Source organism: Melozone crissalis, unplaced genomic scaffold (genome assembly GCF_028551555.1).
Source record: "Melozone crissalis strain CALT ecotype California unplaced genomic scaffold, PUWL_Pcris_2 ptg000002l_1, whole genome shotgun sequence".
In the NCBI taxonomy this organism is placed as follows: domain Eukaryota; kingdom Metazoa; phylum Chordata; class Aves; order Passeriformes; family Passerellidae; genus Melozone; species Melozone crissalis.
Genome location: NW_026535780.1, coordinates 11,305,975 through 11,324,951, shown reverse-complemented (window position 1 = coordinate 11,324,951; position 18,977 = coordinate 11,305,975). Strand labels below are relative to the sequence as shown.

At 40.0% G+C, this 18,977-nt stretch overlaps 1 protein-coding gene across 1 annotated transcript in view; it reads right to left on the bottom strand.

Annotated features, from left to right (window-relative positions):
- ATAD2 (ATPase family AAA domain containing 2) overlaps positions 1–18,977 on the bottom strand; it is a 30,157-nt gene that overhangs the window by 947 nt on the left and 10,233 nt on the right. The window contains exons 10-27 of the mRNA XM_054284253.1: positions 18,112–18,220; positions 17,767–17,882; positions 16,853–17,027; positions 16,132–16,220; positions 15,633–15,792; positions 14,173–14,263; positions 13,442–13,756; positions 12,394–12,499; positions 10,979–11,162; positions 9,311–9,496; positions 7,914–8,049; positions 7,571–7,767; positions 6,171–6,330; positions 5,698–5,820; positions 5,461–5,601; positions 4,002–4,355; positions 3,194–3,318; positions 1,386–1,514 (exon numbers count right to left, since the gene is read on the bottom strand). Of these exons, the coding sequence (XP_054140228.1) occupies positions 1,386–1,514; positions 3,194–3,318; positions 4,002–4,355; positions 5,461–5,601; positions 5,698–5,820; positions 6,171–6,330; positions 7,571–7,767; positions 7,914–8,049; positions 9,311–9,496; positions 10,979–11,162; positions 12,394–12,499; positions 13,442–13,756; positions 14,173–14,263; positions 15,633–15,792; positions 16,132–16,220; positions 16,853–17,027; positions 17,767–17,882; positions 18,112–18,220 (2,896 nt within the window). The remainder of the gene's footprint in view (positions 1–1,385; positions 1,515–3,193; positions 3,319–4,001; positions 4,356–5,460; positions 5,602–5,697; positions 5,821–6,170; positions 6,331–7,570; positions 7,768–7,913; positions 8,050–9,310; positions 9,497–10,978; positions 11,163–12,393; positions 12,500–13,441; positions 13,757–14,172; positions 14,264–15,632; positions 15,793–16,131; positions 16,221–16,852; positions 17,028–17,766; positions 17,883–18,111; positions 18,221–18,977) is intronic.

Below are 18,977 nucleotides of genomic sequence, written 5' to 3'. Positions count from 1 at the left end.
TTGCTACTTCATCAAAAGAAGTGAGAATGTGTGCACACAATTGTTAGCAATGATTTAGCCAATGCATGTGCTACCACCACCACTGTTCTGTACTCACTTCTGTACTCACTGTACTCACACCCTTATGCACCCAAAACAGAGAGCAGGCTAGGAAAACTGCAGATCTGTATCAGGGGACTATGGATCAATGGTGCTTTCAGCAATTAGAGAGGAGACAGCTCCCAAAGAGTAACAGCTAAAAGCTGAACTGTTCTTTTCTGCACTCTGAATAAATACTTGTTAAAGTCTCTGTTTTCATACAGTAGAACTTACTCCTGGACTGATTTGTGCAATCTCTTTGAATAGGAAATATTCTTTGGTCAAAGGTCAAAGAAGCAGAAAACGAATCAAGTTCTGTCACAAAAGCTCACAAGCACCAGGATAACAAACATGCTAAATCATTAATTTATGATAGATAGGAGGAGGGTGCATTTTTCAGGAATGGCATCCTGCATCCAACTAGTCCTCACTGTTGCACAATCAGAGCAAGAGCATCTGACTCTCCATCAGATGTGGAAGGAGAGATCAAGATGATCAGGATCCAAGAGAAGAGGCTTCCTTTTTTTTTTTTTAAGGAAAACTGAGATGGATAAAAAAATTTTATCTATTCTTATGCATGACCACCTGGAAGACAAATGGATTCAAGGACTTTGAAGCTGAAGACTGAATATCCAACCTATCTAAATCAACTCAACATTGGGAATGTCAGACTGGGACCATGGGTTACTGTGGAGTATTTCTGCCAAGTTCTGACAACATGGAAATCCTCTCTTACAGGAAGAGATTACAGAACCCGACTCATTAGCATTAAACCTCCATAGGCAGGTCGCTCCCATATATGAAATGAAAGCTGCTTGAGCCATTCTAGCTAAAAAGCAAGTCTGGTGAGACTAAAGTCTCTTCTTGTTATGCCTCATACTTAGTTTCTTTTCAGGAATGGAGTGACTGCTATACAAGTGTTACCACGTGTGAGTGCCCACAAGAGGAGAACGAGGAAGTGACAGACTGAGAAAAGCACCCTCCTTTCACAGCCCCCCCAGGACTGAAAAGGTACTGGAGCAGGAGTGGTGACAGACTGGGCTGAACTGCCTTGAGAGGGCTCTGGGGGCACCCATCATCTTCAAACCTTTTCCTGCTGAAACTGCCAGCAGCTAAGCCAAATGCAACAACAGTTTTGCAATACAGAGAAATGTCTTCCAGACTGTAATGAACAAATCTTGTAACACAGGCAACTAAGCAGCAATGAGTAATACCAAATAACCACGACATTCACAGGGCACACGTACATGTGCATAACACACACACCTGTAATGATGACAGAAAGTGCTACAAGACAAAAAAATTACCTTCACTAATTCGTTTTTGTCACCATCTTCCCGGTGCTGGTAAATGCACTGGCTAAGGACAGCATACAGTTTCTCCATGCGAAATATACTGACGTTCTCAGTTACCACGGCAATAGAATGCAGCACTTGCTGAAGAAAAAAAATGGAAACCAGAGTTCAGAATAGCACAAGATAAGCAGCAAACAGAAAAGGTAGGACAGGTGTATGGCCAACTTCCCATGTGGAACTTTTTAATTGCTGCCAAAGAAGTGACTGCATGCTCTTGTATGTGTTCATTGAGTTCTAGGCCTATTATCAAGCAAAGAAATGAAAAAACTCAAAACCCCTAAAAAAAAAAAACAAGCCTAAACAAAACCAAGCAGTTACAGTTTGGAAGGTCACCCAGCTTATTGTCTGCAAGTGAATTCCAAAGAGCCTAACACACACAGCAAGTTCCAGTGGCACTCTTGTTAAGGACTCAAGTTTTCTAAAAGATGCATTTGATGACTGTAGCTCTGTCCTCACACCTGAGAGCTCTGTAAGGGCTCTGTGGTACCATCTCTGCAGTGGGCAGTACCTTCAGAGCACACACTGCTGGCACCCTGACTCCAGAGAACCCCATGTGCATTGCCTACAGAGACATGAACACCACCTTCCTCACAGGGGAAGTGCAGGGGCAGGCACTGAGCCATCTCTCCTCTTTGGTGGCCACTGACAGGACCCAAGGGAACAGCATGGAGCTCTGTCAGGGGAATTTAGGCTGCATATAAGGAAGAAGTTCTTCACCCAGAGGGTGGTCAGGCAGTAGAACAGGCTCCTCAGGCAAGTGGCTACAGCACCAAGATTGGCAGAGCTCAAGAAACATTTAGACAATGTTCTCAAGCTCATGGCAGGATTGTTGGGAGTGCCCTGGGCAGGGCCAGGAGTTGGACTGCATCCTTCCTAGGTCCCTTCCAACTCGGGATATTCTATCATTCTAGGAACACAAACCCATAAAATTTCCTTGCTTAGGAAGCCTGTCTTGAAAAGTTAATTTCTCTCTTCTCACTCCATTTCTTATCATGGTAGATAAACAGCAGCCTCCTCTGGTTTGACTCATCTCCAGGACCTCAACCTCAATTTCCTGAATTCTCCCCACTGCAACATCTCCAGAAAAAGGCCAGGTCCATCTACCCTCTCCAACTCATGCAAAGGAACTTCTTTGACACCCTGCAGCTAGGCACATATTTGACCTCTTCAGGAACTGTATTGTAGGGTAACAACTTCTCTCCTATAGGGGACTGGAAAAACCTTGTAACACGGTACCTATATGAATGTAAAATTCTATCACTGGATTTTGAAAGTGCTTGAGAAGAGAAGATATTAGTATTTTATCCAGAATGACCTTTAAGTCAACCTGCTAACTTCAAAGTCCTAAAGTCATCTCTGCTAAAAATCAATATAATCTTTCAGTTCCTAATAAATGAAAACATGCAAACAGCAAGCCAAAACAACCCCCCAGTCCATCATAAAAACTGCCAAGACACTAATAACCAACAGCATTACCAGTTTGCCAGTGTGCTATTTTCAAATCTAACAAGCCCTTTTACATTAACAATAGGAGATAATCCAATCTCCTAAAATTTTAGTTCACCAAAAGCAAGAACAGCAGCCTACACTAGCTGTGGAAACAAGTCATAGTCCATTATAGGTTGAGTTATTTCACCAGCTATATATCCCTCCCATACTTTGTCTGAATTGACTGGTTAACAACTGACTTAATTTACAACTCTGTATGTAGCAAGAAAATGTCCTACTTTGGTATTAACAAAATTAAAATTTAAACTTACTTTGAGCTCACAGTAATCCACAAACACTCTCTGTGTGCCAATTTTCACTGCCTTCCCAACACATCCCAGCTGTTTCTCTTCCACCTGAGATGATCTTGCACGAGTCATACGGTGTACCCACAAATCTGGAACAACACAAATTTCTTAAGTCAGGATTTCTCTTTCTCTGAAACACAGTAAGAGTGAAGTACCCTGTACTTGGAGAAGAGAACCTCTCTGCAACAACAGACAACTGTTACCATTTTTCACTGATAAATGCTTGACACTTTTACCTCCTTTCTGGCAAAAATCTCTGCTCCATGAAAATTAGAGACTTGAACACAAAAAAGCTCCAACACAAGACAAAAAGGCAGGGGAAAAAACCAGGGGAAAAATCCTGTTGCCATTACAGCACTGTGCTGTAAAACCCCAAAGTAAGTTAGGTTAGAAAACTCATCTTACATTGCAAACACTAGGACATAACTCTTCTATTCCACACATGAGCCTGGGTGCACACTGTTTGAAGCACAGCTTTTTAACTTAGGTTTCTTATTGCTGGAAAGATCCTCATGCAATAAAAGAAAGCCATTGTTTGTTTTTCAGTTAGGTACTATTTGAAAAATAAACTGCAGAATCAGAAACTCAGCAGCTGCAGAAATACACAAGTTTGGCTGGCATAACTCGAGGGGCAGCACCATTATGCAAGAAACTGTGCACCAATTTGAGAGACAAGTGAGAACAGAAATCAGGAAGGCTAAAACCTGGCAGGCAGTGTAACCCTCCTGAGGAGGAATCAGGGGGTGAATGACCTGTTTGATCTCTCACTTACCATCTGAACGTCCATCTTCAGAAGTTCCAGCTTTTTGACAGTCTGGCATCTCACTCTGCTCTCTTAGGTCTGAATGTTCTCTCCTTTTTCCAGAAGGAGATTTGCCCATATTGGGAACTCTCTCTCTTTCATTTTCTGTCCCATTTTTCTGTCGTTCTTGAAGTACATTTTCATGTTCTTCAGGGGTATCCTGAGAGAATGCAAATTCAATGCAATCTGTGCCAGACTCTTCATTGCTCTCCACTTCATTTTGGTCTTCAGGAATTTTATTCTCTTTATTGAACTGAACATTCCTCTTCTTTGCTGCAATACTTGAAGACTCTCTATTCCTTTTGCGTTTTCTTTTTGACTTCTCTACAAAGATATACAAGCAAAAGTAATCCAAAACAATACTAAAACAAGAAGCATGCTCATCTTACTTGTCTGACAAGGAAAATGACCAAATGAGCTTAAATACCACTGCCCATCTCCCCAGACATGTGTCTAGAGAAAAAGCTGGAATTTATTTGAGCCAGTTAGCCACTAGATTTTAAAAGATCCAGCTACAGAATTTAATTCACAAAACCAACAGCTTCAAGAGGTTATGAAAACAGAAGTCTTACCTTAGACAGGAAGTCTTACTGGAAAGCAAGATTATTAAGTGACTTAGTCATCTAATATATGTGAACAGAAACATATTTGGAGATGAACCCTCAGAATCTATAAATCTCACAAAAGTTAGAGACACATTGGGAAAAGCTGAAGAGGCACTTTTAAGGGAGTATTTGCTGGAGAAAAAAATCCTCCATAGAGATTTCCCCTCATAAGCTTTCTGATTCAGTTAACCTTGTTCAATACAAACTTGTCATTTTCCCTTCCAGAAAACCCCACCATCCTTTGTACTCACAGAGTACCACACAAGGCCTGTGGGTCAAGTCAGTGGCAAAATTCTCAGATATGCCAGCAAGACCAGGAAATGTCACATCATGTCATGTGTTTTAAGCCCTTTTATCCCCCTATGTCCTATTCATGGTAAAACTGAAGAAAATAATGATCTTTCCTTTACATGTCTATGATTATTGCTCCCCCTTTTTAAACCTTTTCTCCTTCAATTGAAAATCACAGGAATAGAGTTCAATGTTTGAGAGCAGGGAAGGGGAAAATACTGTTGCATATAACTAAAAACTAGGTAAGCATTCAGAAACTGCCATGTACAATTTTATTAAGAGGTAGCAATGTAGGAGCCATTAAATAGCAGTGGGCCACTAAGGGCAATGTCTTACAATGTCAACTAGCCATTGTACTTGGACTTTACAACCATACTGAATGAATGACCTCTGGATTTATCCCATGTTTTGCACCATATTAAAATATGTAATGCCTCTGGCATGAAGAACCAGGCATCATAGGAACCTGTTAAGTCAAAAGAACAGCAGCTTCAGCACCTTTTCCAGGAAAGTCTGAGTAAAACACAACTTGCCTTTAGAGCAGGGGGTACTGACATCCACAGGCACTGCTAGGATCTTCAGTTTTTCATTACACTTTGGATCTGTTTTCTTACACCCAGGAACAGAGTCCTCCTCTGGCATTTCACAGAAGGAAGAGGAAGCACAGTCTGAACCTTGCAATAAAGAAGAGAGAGCAAAGAAGGGTGCCTTGCATGGCTGGTTACAGATACTGAGCTAAGTCTTTCATTCCTCAGTGCCAAAGAACATACCTCTCTGCTTACGAGACTCTTTGATTTCTTGGCAGCGGCGTTCGAAATCCTCATCCATCTCCTCCCTCACTATGGAATAGGCAGTGTCTCTCAGGGCACAGGCCCTGTGCCTGAGGAGGCGATCTGAAATTGTACAGCCACAACTGAGTGCTTTCTACCAGCCAATGAAACCCTTTATTTGTTTACTTAGAAAGTTTTTTCTCTTGTCATAGGTAGGTTCTGAAAGGTTATCTCAGTCAATCTTTTCAGCATGCCAACTGATAAGTTAATTTTAAAGCAAAAGCAGTAGCTTCCAATCAACATATCTACCACAATTTCATGCCCAAATAAGTTTATTTGATACTGCAACATTCACAACCTGGCCAGAAATGCTCTCTGGGGATCTTTTAAATAATCTAATCTCACATCTACTGTACACCAATGACACTTAAATTTAAAATTTTTACAAATTAGTGATAAAACCACATCCTCACCTCCAGGATCTTTAGCTGGATTGTACTCTAAAGCATTGCTACAGATTAGATCAATGTCTTTTAGAAAGTCTCTTGCAGTTGGGTACTGGTGCATGTCAATCTTGGACAGAACTGTGGAGAGGTCCATGGGCTGTTTAATAACAGCATTGTAATCAGGTACCTACAAAAGAAATACAGAGATTTAACATAGCAGCCACCAAAAATAATTATTTTCATAAAGTCAAATAAAGGACTTGTTAAAAATCCCAATATGATGCATCCAAAGATGTGGAAATTACCCAAGCAGCTTCTTGAAAACAGAAAGACTATTTCAGCTGGCTTTGAAGAGACAGGCTAGAAGAGGGGAAAACAAAGAAGCAGGGAGGTGAGAAGAATGTGTGGGGCAGAGAAGGGAACCAGCATTCAGAGTGGAACTTGTTTCACTTCCTTTTGGAAAATAACAGCAAAAAAACATTTCTCAGTAAAGTCACCTGAAATTCTCTTTGGTTTTGGCAGCAAGAAAAAGGATGCAGGAATTGCACCTTTGAAGCACCTATCCTGGGCACCTAGAATGAGATAGCTGCACCCAGGGGTGCCAATTCCTTTATTCTGACAACAGAAGGAACCTAATGACTAGTTCAGATGAGGACATCTATGTTTGTTTAGATTATTCAGATCTGGAAATTACAAGTAAAGGAAAGAGGTCAGTGGACATGTGGGGAAACAGAACCTTGTGGAAATGCAAAGCTATCTCAAATTTCCAGCTGACTTGGAAGTATGTGCCCCAGCCTACACTTATTTAATGAATTAAATGAGAAGCATATGGGAGGAAGAAAAAAAAATCACACAGCCTTTATGGTTGATCTTATAGCAGGGAAAGCCCCCTGAGAACAGAATCTGAAAATCTGACAAACTGCTGCTTCTACTCCTATTCTTGCAGAAACTATTGACAGACAATTAAAGAGCTTTACACTTTATTAAAACAGCCCTGGAAGTACTGTTTATAATTGCAGAGAAAAAGAGAGATCTCTTCTTTTTAGTGCTGTAATATACCTACATATCAAAGCCTTTTCACAAGCAAACTGTGTTAGCATTTGATGTAACTGGCACCTGGACTAGATGATCCTTGTTGAGATTATTTCCATCAGAAGGGTCATCCAAGTTTTAAAGAGGTTTTAGAAGGAAGATAGGGACTTAGTGAACACTCAAATAACAGACATTTGAGTGACCCAGAGTCAAAAAAAGTAAAAGCAAAACAAAACTTCACCTCCCATATCCTGGAGATTCATAATGCTATGATCCTAAAGACAAAGATAAACCTTCCTAGAAAGAACACACAAACACTGAGGAACACACACACACACACAGAAATTGTGAATACACACAGGTACAATGATATTGCAGATCAACACTAAATTTACCTCCTGTGGGTCAACAGGCTTTGTGAATGCCCTGAAACGCCTGTCAATGACGAGCCTGTGAGTCACATCCCGCAGGTAAATCCTCAGCTCCCGCAGCGTGTCCTCCTCCTGCTCCTCCAGCTGTTTGAGCTCCTCCTCCGACAGCTGCCGAGGCTTTGGGGGCGGTGCCACAGGCAGCACCTCCAGGGGCTGCCGAGCTGAAATGGAAAATTTCAGTCAATGAATGGTACTCAAATACAGGCACATGAAAAATAATTGATAGGAAACTGCCCCAAAGGAAACACTGTATTGTATTAGCTGTTAACTTACTGCTAGCCAAGTTTTATGTTTTCAATATCCTCACCTGAGTTGTTTTTTGATGCAGGAGGTTCAGCAGCTTGCTTCATAACTAAGTCCTCAAAAAAGCTTCTTCTTTCAGCACAGGTAGGCCACTGGATTTTGAAAACTTCTTCACAATCATCATTAAATAAAGCTTTTATCTAAAGCATGAAGAGAAAAAAATTTCAGATATAAGGCCATGCACATCTTTTGTATTTTTTAATATTCTATTCCAAAAAGCTGAGTGCCTTTCTAAACTAAACTGAATATTCATCTGGGTAAGATAAGCTTTGTAAAGTTGTCTTCTTGGCTGTAAAAGGCTAAATTTTCATAGAATGGCAAATTAAAACACTTGCTCTGAGGAATGATACCATCTAGAGTTTAGGCTCCATGAAAAAAAGATGTGATAAACCACTGATTGGAAAGTCACCACTTCCAAGGTTGGTTATTTTGTATTTACCTGCCTTTCTCTTCTTTAGCTTGAATCTTTATGGCAGCTATGGAGGGAATGGGCAAGTGCCAGCTTTTTGTTAAGGTGGCTTTTAAAATTTTGTTTTTAATAAATTTAAATGAAGTGTCTAAACTTGCATTATTTCCAGGCTGTAGTCTGTTTTTCCATCTCTATTACCAAAGGGTATGGAAATAATTTCATTCCTTATTTTAGAAAACATTTAACAACATCACAGTAAGTTTTGCTACCAAGACAAAATAATCAGAGCATCATATTCACATTTTGAACACCTTCCTTTAACACTCTCTGATGTTGTTTCTAAAATCCCAGTGCATCTTGAGGGGACTGGGGAGGTAATTTTACCACCACAAATGTCCAGAAAGCTCAGCAGATAGTCTTACTGAGTTTTGTTAAGGAATACAACTGAAAATTGATTTCTAAGTTACTTAAATGGAAGTTGGACTTTATCTTTCCAGTATGTCAAGTTTTCACCTACCAGATGTAAAAATAAATGGAAATAATAATGAAATTATTGAAATTTGAAATGACACTCCATCAATAACAGTGTGACCACTGTACTTTTCCAGTAAAAACAGCTTTCACTTTTCAGTAAAATGATCTTTTTCCTATCTCAAGCACTGTATATTCTTCACTAAGCACACACCTCACCATCTTGCAGTCACCAAAATGACTGCCTGAAGGAAATTTGTACATCTGTCTAATAAGCATCAGTGTGTGAGAAGAGTGAAACATTTGGGTTAAAGTCAATCCTTTTACTCAGAAAACACTTTAGACAAATGCTTTCACACCATTGTTTTGTCTACGCAAATTTTAAGAGACTTTTAAGAGTGTTTGAGTGCCCAAATAGTAACAGCATGAATTTGCTTTAGAGTGGTACAGCACTCCCATGCTTAAAGGAGTTATAAACTAACAAACAAAAAAGGAAGAGTAAAAGAAGTATTGATAAATACCTCTTCTGGGAGATCTCCATGTTTTACATCAGTTGTTGCAAGGAGCAGAACTGGAGCAAACGTTGGGATGTTCTGCAGTAGTGTTGTGAAAACAGCTTTCACAGTGGGTCCAACAGTGTCCCACCACAAAGGGATCTGGGGCACATAAATGATGCTTGGTGCTGTTCTCTGAGCTTCTCGCATCAACTGGCAAAATGAAAGCTCAGGTAAGAAAACCACATCCTGTAGAACAGGATACTAAATAACTACACATCAAACTCTCTTATGAAATAGGAGTACCTGAAGCTAAAACATCAGGACAAATCAATAAATTCACTACTCCTTAACAATAAGGTAAAATTTTCAGTTTTATTCAAACACAGACATGGCTACACAGACAGAAACAGACTTGACTCTCTGCCCAATTTCAAAACTTCTTATGTGTAAGAGAACTCCTGAAGAGCCTCAGCACTCAGCCAATCTGGTGGTGCACCCAAAAAAACACAACAGCCCTTCAGCAAGATGTATTAGCCTGGAGAAATTGCCACACAAGTGCAACTACACCAATTTCAGTTCAGAGCACACACACAGACTCAAAGACCTATGTGAGAAGCCTGCTTACAATGCATAATTTCAAGTACATTTTATAAGAGGTGACCATTCCTTTGTCTGCCTGAAGAGCTAAATCACAACTCCTTACTACCAGAGGATCCATCAGAGCAGATGATATGCTTTGGAAGAGCACAAGCCACTGCTTACAGATGGCACCTCAATCACAGGAGACAAAATGCATCTACTGCCAGAGGGAAGTGACAAATTTCTCCATGTGCCCTCTCAGATTAACAATATTCAGAGAGTTCTTGTCAAAAGGTGGGGAAGCACACATGGTATATCCAGGCAGTCACTACACAGGGTAGTTACTCATCCACAGATGCAACCATCACAGAACAAAAGGAAAATTGCTCCTCCTGTGTGACAAAGGAGCCATGGAATGTGTCTGTCCTGACTCCTACAGCTCTCCAACGCTGCTACTAAATTCTGTGAATTCTGTGAAGGTAAAAATATTTTAATACAGAAATGCCAAACAACACCATGTATTCCCTGCCTAAAACTAAAGAAGAAGGAAACCAGCACTAATCTGGTTATATTTAATTTTCCTAGTGAAGGAAAGCACACCAGTGTAACAATCTAAGTGTTATGTGAATTTTAATTCCTTTACTGCATGTACTACAAACAAGCTGTATATGTACAAGAAGAAACCCTTTTCCCCCAAACCTTGACTGTCCTATGAATGCAAAAATAAACAGGGCTTCAGAAAGTGCATGATGCCATCAGGCTGATGCAGAGCCATCTACTGAGAGCACAGAGGCTTAGGAAGCAATGAAAATTTCCTGGATGCAACACAGACCAGCAGGATTTTTTGGCCACAGAGAGTGCTTTATTAGCAGCACCTCCCATCTTCCAGAGCTGCTAGCAACACTCTCACTGCTTCCTTTCAAAAGGAAAACATGACTATGTATACCATCCTTATACAGTATCATTCCATCTAGATAAAAAGTGGATTTCCAGACAGAAGTAAACATAAAAGCCTATCCCAACCAGGCCTCCTCCATTAACATTATTTCACAAGTTTACATACAGTTTATATTCAGTTTATGAGTCATACCAGATTAATGAGAAAAAAGATACCTGCGCACATGTTTCTTCTGGGGATGTGATGCTAACAAACAAAGCAGGCAGGTCTAGTGTATAAACAGGGAACTTCTCCAGGGCATGGATTACTGCAGGTGCCAGATGAAAAGCCTGCCCACACCCTGGATCTTCAACTAATAAGAACCGTGGCCTGAAAGATGTTGGCTGGCAACGAGGATTTCTACAATAGCAAGAAGAAAACAAATTTAAAAACAAGTGATTAATAGGCACACAGATGTTGAAGTTTTTCCTATATGCTTTTTTTTTGGTAAATATACTCCTTGTTCCATGAAATAATAAGCCAGACTGATCAGGAAGACTATCAAAGGCTATTTTCTCAAGAACTGGTACCATTTCCACTAAGAAATCCTGCCAGGCCCCAGCATGTCTGCCATTCCTTTAGCTGGCTTAAGTAAGAGCTCTTAAATCCTTCAGGGAAGCTGTCCAGCCAAATGCTCACACAAAACTGGTCTGTGACCTGATATGGGCAGAACAACAACTCTTTCTTTTCTAAGCACAAACCAGTCTGGGTCTCTTCACTCCATGTACACCACTATTTTCAATGGGTCTTGACTTTAGGTAATTGAGATCTCTACACCTGCCAAGTTTAGCTAAAATTTGGCTGTAGTGACTGGAGATGGTGGTAAGGAAGAAGCATACCAACATTTCTACGAAAAAAAAATGAATGTGGGCACTGAAACACATTAGCTGTATCTGAAGAAGCACACAATTGGATTGGTTAAATTCTATGGTTTCCTCTCTGAATTGTCTATTAATTTCCTAATCATCTTGTTTTATGAAGCATGAAAAAAGAGAAGAGGTCTGTGGGTTCTTCTACCTCAAGACTGTTGTACCTTTACTTGCTGAAGACAAAGATCTTAGAAGAATAACTGACCCAACAGTGACAACAATAATCTACTGCTTCAGCTGTTGATTTACACAACTTCCACAATGAAACATCAAAAAATTAACAAACTCTGTAGGTTAAAGGTACAAAATACAGACGTTATTTTTCTCACAGTTTTAACAAGTTATTTCTCAATTTGATTTCTCATTTAACAATCTTGGAAGGCAGAAGGGAAGAAGATGGCTACACAAATCCTTAGGGTTCTTTTAAGCTAAAAGGGCAGACAGCAGATTTTTTGGGTGTTGAACCTTTGGATTAAATCAACATGTTCTGATAGTCTGTGGACCACTGACTTAGGCAAACAGGGCAAGGCCAGTCAGTTTGATGGGCCAGAGCAATTTATTTAGTTAGAACATTTGTATCCAGGTGGATTTCACACTTACTTCTTGCAAATATTGACCAACCCCCCCACACCCATCACTCCTTCATCCAGCACCCCTCACAACAAAACAGTTTACAGACCCAGCCCTCTTAAAAATGTAAACATAAAGGGGACAAACAAAACCTGTTTAAAGTGAGGAATTCTGCCTTTTCACGATCAGGTACTTTGTGAGTTGGATTCTCTTCAAAGATTGATGGTGATTCCTCTTCACTGTCAATCACATCATTTCCTAAAATAGGATTTAAAGGTGAGAGCTTTGTTGACTTTCCTGAATAGTTCAAATCTCACTCTTGCATTAATACACCTTTGAAATCAGTGCAGGAAATCATTCTCTTCTATTTTGTTTGAGGACACACACTGAATGGTATTTTCTGAAGGGTTAATTCTACCACAGATGTAAGGAGATTGCACAGCTTCTACAAAGTTGTCCTATGTGCCACAATTTGCATCAGGTTTCCCTGTTGACAAAAACTTGGGAGTTTTTTTTTCCCTTGGAATAAATTTGATTAGGAGCAACGTCTATGCTTCCTAGACACCTGAAAAACCCAATGAAGCCACTGCCTTTTGAAACAGGTTCTCCCATCAGGTGTGAGGAAATTAAGTGAATGTAATGACCACAGACTTCCATCTGTCTAGAATAGTCACAGTATAAAGACCCACACAACTTCTAAATGAGGCATCTTGAAGATCACAAAAGGGGAGATAATGGGAGGTGGACAGAGAGGGGGTGCAGTTATCCATCTCCCAACCCCAGTGCTTTCATTGTGTTGGTGGGTCTCTGCCTCTGTTTCACCAGCACAAACAATCCCAACTCTACTAGGAGTGATACTGGGAGAACATTCTCCAGAGATCAACACAGTAAATAACTATTCACAGACCTCCATTAATCAAGAGAGAGTATCAATATTGATTTGTTCTCACCAACTGACTAAACCTGATTAAGGGTGATGCAGTGAGGAGCATGAGCTCACCTATGCAATGGAAGCCAAGCCCTAAAATACAACAACTAAAACACTGTGTATTGCAGGTCACTCACAGATACCATCCAGCACTCTGCACATCCAGGCTATAAAACTGAACTGTCACTATGGCTGAGGGGTTTATGTGTGTTATTGCATGTATCAGGAGCTTTTGCTTTGTAAGAATTTTAAACAGGTGGATGCTGTTGTACCTTGCTGTTGGTCCTTCTTCAGTGCAAGCTCTGCATGGGGAAATACTCTCTGTAAGGCTTGTAAAATCCTTTCCAATGTGTTTTCTAACAGTGGTTTTAAAATAGGTGATAGTGCTCGCCCAGGTGAAGCCACAGCCCTCTGTGAAGCTGGAACAGTCTTCTGCATGGCCATGACAAAATCCTTGGCTGTTATTTTAATGGAAGCAATGTCCAACTGCAGCTTCTCACTCCTTTCATAGATCTGGGGATAGCGGCGCCGCAGAGCGCAGAGAGCAGCTTCAGCACACAGGGCTTTGATATCAGCACCACAGTACCCTATGAACAAAACAAGAATCAATGTTGTCAGCATCAGGAAACACCAAAGTCAAGGCCAAGAATTCTAAAGTGCAACAATGAAAGACTGTGCATGAAGCCAAAAATTAACAGGGTAAGAGATCATTTTAATTACTGCACTGCAGAGAAGTTCTGACATGTGCCTCATGGCCATGCGTGCACTAAGGAAGCAGCCCCTAGTCAAAACTTCACTCCTGGGAAAGAGGGTCTAAACCCATTCAGTGTTCTGAGAAAAAAGAAAACTGAAAGCAGCATGTGCCTTGGTTTGCTCCCAAGACAGGCCAGAAGCATCACTGCCTCACTCTACAGCAAGGCACCAGAGCTCAAGTACTGCCTGGAACAAGCTCTGGGTCCCCACGACTCAGCCATGCAGCAACCTACAGTGTTTACAAACTCACCAACACATTTCTCAGCCAGCTCTTCAAGAAACTTGTCCAATGGCTTCAGGGTCCAGTCTCGTGTGTGAATTTTGAAAATCTCCTTTCTCGCCTGAAAACAAAACATTGCATTTCAGTTTGCCCTAAATTGTCTCAAAACAACCACAACACAAACCCCCCAAAACTCTCACACTAGTAAAAATACCTTTCTTATCTGGTAAACTCTGAAGTATTTTAAGGGTCAGTTAATATGCTGTTTTTTCAAGCAGGAAATTTCCTAGTTCTAAATTTGTCATATTAAAATTTTGCTGGGGGGCTGTAATGAAGTAAAATGCAATTTATATCTTCCATAAAAAAGTGAGTTTTCACAAGTGTGAGATCCAGAAGAACAGACTGCAGTAAAAACCACCAAACTTAACTTTAAACGGATTTTTACAAAAAATTCTCTCAAATTCAGCAAAATTTCATGGTTGTAGTCTCATTCGTTTGTCAAATTTGCTTTTCTGGCAGCTCATGCAAGGAAAACAGTCCTACCACTTCATTCCAAGTTGCTACTGTTACTATCAAGTAGAACAATAATTATGACTGAAATTACTGTCACTCATCCAGAAAATGTAAAATGATGCCTATCCCTGATCCCTAATCTCTGATCTTAGCAGGATTTTCACTGAATTATTTCGTAGCACACAGACTAACCATGGCAGATTTCTAAAATTCTTCCACAGTGGGGAAGTGTGTATTAGATCTGTTTCATAGCACCTCCTCTCCTGTTCCTGACAGCAGATAAAAACTGGAGAAAAATATGTTAAATGCACTGTTTAGTGCACTTTTACCAGCATTCAATTCAGCACTTTCTGGAAAGTGCTAAGAAAAAGAACAGTGACAGCCAGAAAGATAACACAAAAACTGCATCCCAGTTGTGCTCGCTACACCCACCCACAATATTTTTTTCATTGCCTATTGTCATTGAACTAGAAGCTTCCCTTGCCCTGCACCTGTGCATGACTTCACATTTTTGCCTAAGTCCCTATTACTGAGTACCAGTAAGAACAGCAGTTCCTAACATACTTAATTGGTTCCAGCACCAGCCTGGATCAAAGCTTATGTTACTAAAAAAGAATTCTTGTCTGCACACCATTTCTTTCAATTTCACAATGCTACAGCAGTTCTTCTTAACTAATTCATAAAGTCACTTTTAAACATTTCTGTGAGTAGCAGCACCCCATCTTCTTCAGTGGTTGCAGAGAAACCAAAACTAATCATTAGAGGACTAACTACCCATTACAATCATCTTAATGATATATTCCGTGCCAGGTCTGCCCTCCACAGCACAGCATAGTCTCTCCAGTGAGCCCTCTTTTGTCCAAGCAGCACAATACTGAGGAGACTTTCACTGCTCCACAATCCTGCTGTGCTGCAGGGGCCTGTTACAAAGATGGACTCTGCCACATTAAGCACTGAGGTTGAGTTGAAGTTCTGACCTCTTTGTTTGGCAAGCTGAAGAGAAACTCTCGATCAAAGCGTCCCGGTCTTCGTAAAGCAGGATCTATAGAATCCAGCCTGTTGGTGGCTCCAATTACCACAACCTCTCCTCTGCTGTCCAAGCCATCCATAAGTGCCAGAAGTGTTGATACAACAGAGCTAAGAGAAGAATACAGTTTTTACTCAGCAGTTAATTTTCTTCAGTTCCACATCATCACCAATGCTCACTCAAAGAACAAGCTCTTTTTGATAAAAAGCTGACTAGAAAAAGACAAATCATTTTATGACATAACAAAATAGATAAGGTAACACAGACCTTGTGGTGGTATCAAGTTCAGTGAATTGTTTTTAATTACTATTTAAAGATTATCTGAAATTAAGTAGTACTGAATTACTAGTTGTCAGGATAAATGAATGTGTCACATCAGGTTAAACAGATTGTGGTCTTCTTTTCACAGAGATCAAGCAGTTTCCATGTTGATAGAAAACATGCCCTACCTATGAACTTGGTCTTGTTTACTGGAGCGTACAGGAGCAAGACCATCAATCTCATCAAAGAAAATAATTGAAGGTCGCATCTGGTAGGCCTACAGTGAAAACACAGGAATATTGAAATCAGGAAAACAACACTGTTTGGAGGAGAAATGCACAAACAACAATGAGGTTGCAAAGTCACTGGAAGTAGATTGTTAAGACCAGCATCAGGGATTTCTACTCATTAATCTAAGGTAGTCAAGTGTTGTGAGTAACAGAAGGCAGGAACACAGGTCAACCCACTGAGTTGGGTGACAGGAAACAAATCACACTACTGGTTTTTACAGCTATTTAGCAACTACCAAGAACAGAGCCTGGACTTAATTGTATTACAGGCTCTGGAAGCAACCTTTGTTACCAATTTCAAAATAACCATGCTTTCAGCTCGCATTTGTTTCCCTTTGATCAGAAGTCACCACCTCTTGAAACCTTTTTTGCAGCTGTTTGGATTTTTCTTTCCTGAGGCAAGGAGTTGGTGGTGTGTGTTTCTTTGCAAGGTTCTCTTGACTGCTTTACTAATTTTTCCTAATTGATCTCAAGACTTCCAGCCTCTAAAAATGTTACTGAAAAATGAAACACTGACAATCCCACTTCAATGGAAGGAGTTGAGGAAAAAAAAAATTGTTCTTGACCACAGAAAGTGAGTTACAACTCAGACAGAACATAATGCACGTTTCAACTGTACCTGATCAAATAACAAACGAAGCTGTCGCTCCGACTCCCCAACCCATTTACTCAGGCAGTCAGCACCTTTTCTCATAAAAAAGGCTACTCTCCTGTCACCTTGGCTACATTCATTAGCAAGTGCACGAGCAACCAATGTCTTTCCAGTCCCTGGTGGGCCATAGAACAGACAGCCTCTGCAATTAAAAAAAAAAAAAAAATTAACGTAAGAAAAATATCATAGAAAAGTACCTGTGACCACCCCATCCTGAAGCACACAACTGTTCTCTCTTAAACAAAACTCTCTTCATTGTTTGTTATACTTTTATACTTCCACTAGCTTTTAAAGTTACTGAAAACAAAGAACCTTAAATCCTATTTTAATGTAACATGACTGAGTGTTGATGGCCTAGAATATATAAATCTAACAATTACATCTCTAATAAAATTTCATTTCATAAAACAGAACCCATTCAGCTGTGTAAAAAGTGGACAGGTGCATTTTTAGCCCAAGCACAGCCAGCACTGCAAGGTTCTAGTTACAAGTCCACACAATTGTAAAACTGAGACTGGAACTCTTGAAAAAAAAACAGTTGGTGGGACAGACAATTGGACTTCCCCTCAACAAAACTGCAGTTGACCACCACTTACAGGCTTATCAAGTCCACTTACAAGAAAAACTCAAAACCTCTCCACCATCCCCTTTTTGAAGGCAAGACACTTTTAAGACATTGTCTCACCACACTGCAAATCTTTGAACCTATGTGTATGCTGGATTCTATCTTTTTTAAAAAAGTTACTTTTTCCTACTGCTAAAAGAACCCAAAATCATCAACACTTAAAATTCTGAAGCATGGAAACATAACAATACCTCAGTTGAACTTTTTCCTGAAAATAGGTGAATTAGAATTAACAGTTTTAAATGGCAACTCTTACCTTGGAGGTTGAATTTTGAACCTCTCAAAGACTTCTGGATAAAGCAATGGAAAAACAACCATCTCTTTTAAAGCAGAAATGTGGTCAGCAAGACCACCAACACCATCAAATCGTACCTAAAGATGGAGACAACAGAACACATTTTACATGTTAGAGCTGCAACCTCCATAAAGTTCCATCAGAAATTAGATGTCAGCACAAAGGAAACAATTCATGCCAATTTTTAAACTGCTTGAAACAAAACTGTAAGCCAAGGCAGTTACAGACAGCACATTACTGTGCTGTTTATAAGGTTTCATAATTACTGAAGATGTCTCAGTGAGATAATGAAGTAAAAACACTTACTGAACAATCTATTTGCACTGGATCAACATCAGCCAGACTCGCTCCGATTTTCATGCGATCTTTGTGAACTCCCTTTAAGTCACTTTTCCGAAAGTTGACAGGAAGAGACCTGATTTGAATTAAGGAGAAAAAGAAAGGTGCTTTCTAACTTACAATGTTGATTTTTGATTTTCTAATAATAGTAAGTGAATGCAGATGATCTTATAAATGAGTCTAAACTTCCTGAATTATTAAACATTAGTTTCAGTTGTTTTATGTTTAATGTCTGTGAGTAAAGAAAGGAAAATGGTCACTCCAGATACTAAACTGAGTTAATTATTTTAACAGCTCTCAGCACTTATAAATATACATGCCAGTCAACAGATCCTATGTAGGAATACAAGCTTAAAACAAGGTATTCCTTGTTTGCAGACCTTGGGCTGGCAGTGATTAATGTGAGGAAGAAAACTGCCCCTCCAGCCCCCAGACACACTGACACTTTTCAAATAATTTTAACTCCTATATCCAAGAAGTTACAGCCCAAGCCAATACTTATTTCAGTTGGTTTTAACATTATAAAGGCTGCCTATCACTGCCAGTCCTTCCCAAGGCCCTGGAACCTGTGTGCCAACAGACTATTCTGAAAGAAATCTGAGACATCAGGCAGAAAACATATCTGTTAGACTGTTACTAAAATAGTTTTTCTAGAGCATTTGTTAAGAAACCAAATCCCCGTCATTTCCTCTATTTATAACATCCCCTGTTATAGTGGCTTTCTCTCTGAATCAGCTGCTGTAAAGCACAGGAGCAGCAGAATTTTACACTAAGAAATTTCATCAGTGTTGCTACCCCCCCATCCCATCTAGAAATCAAATTGCTCATTAAAA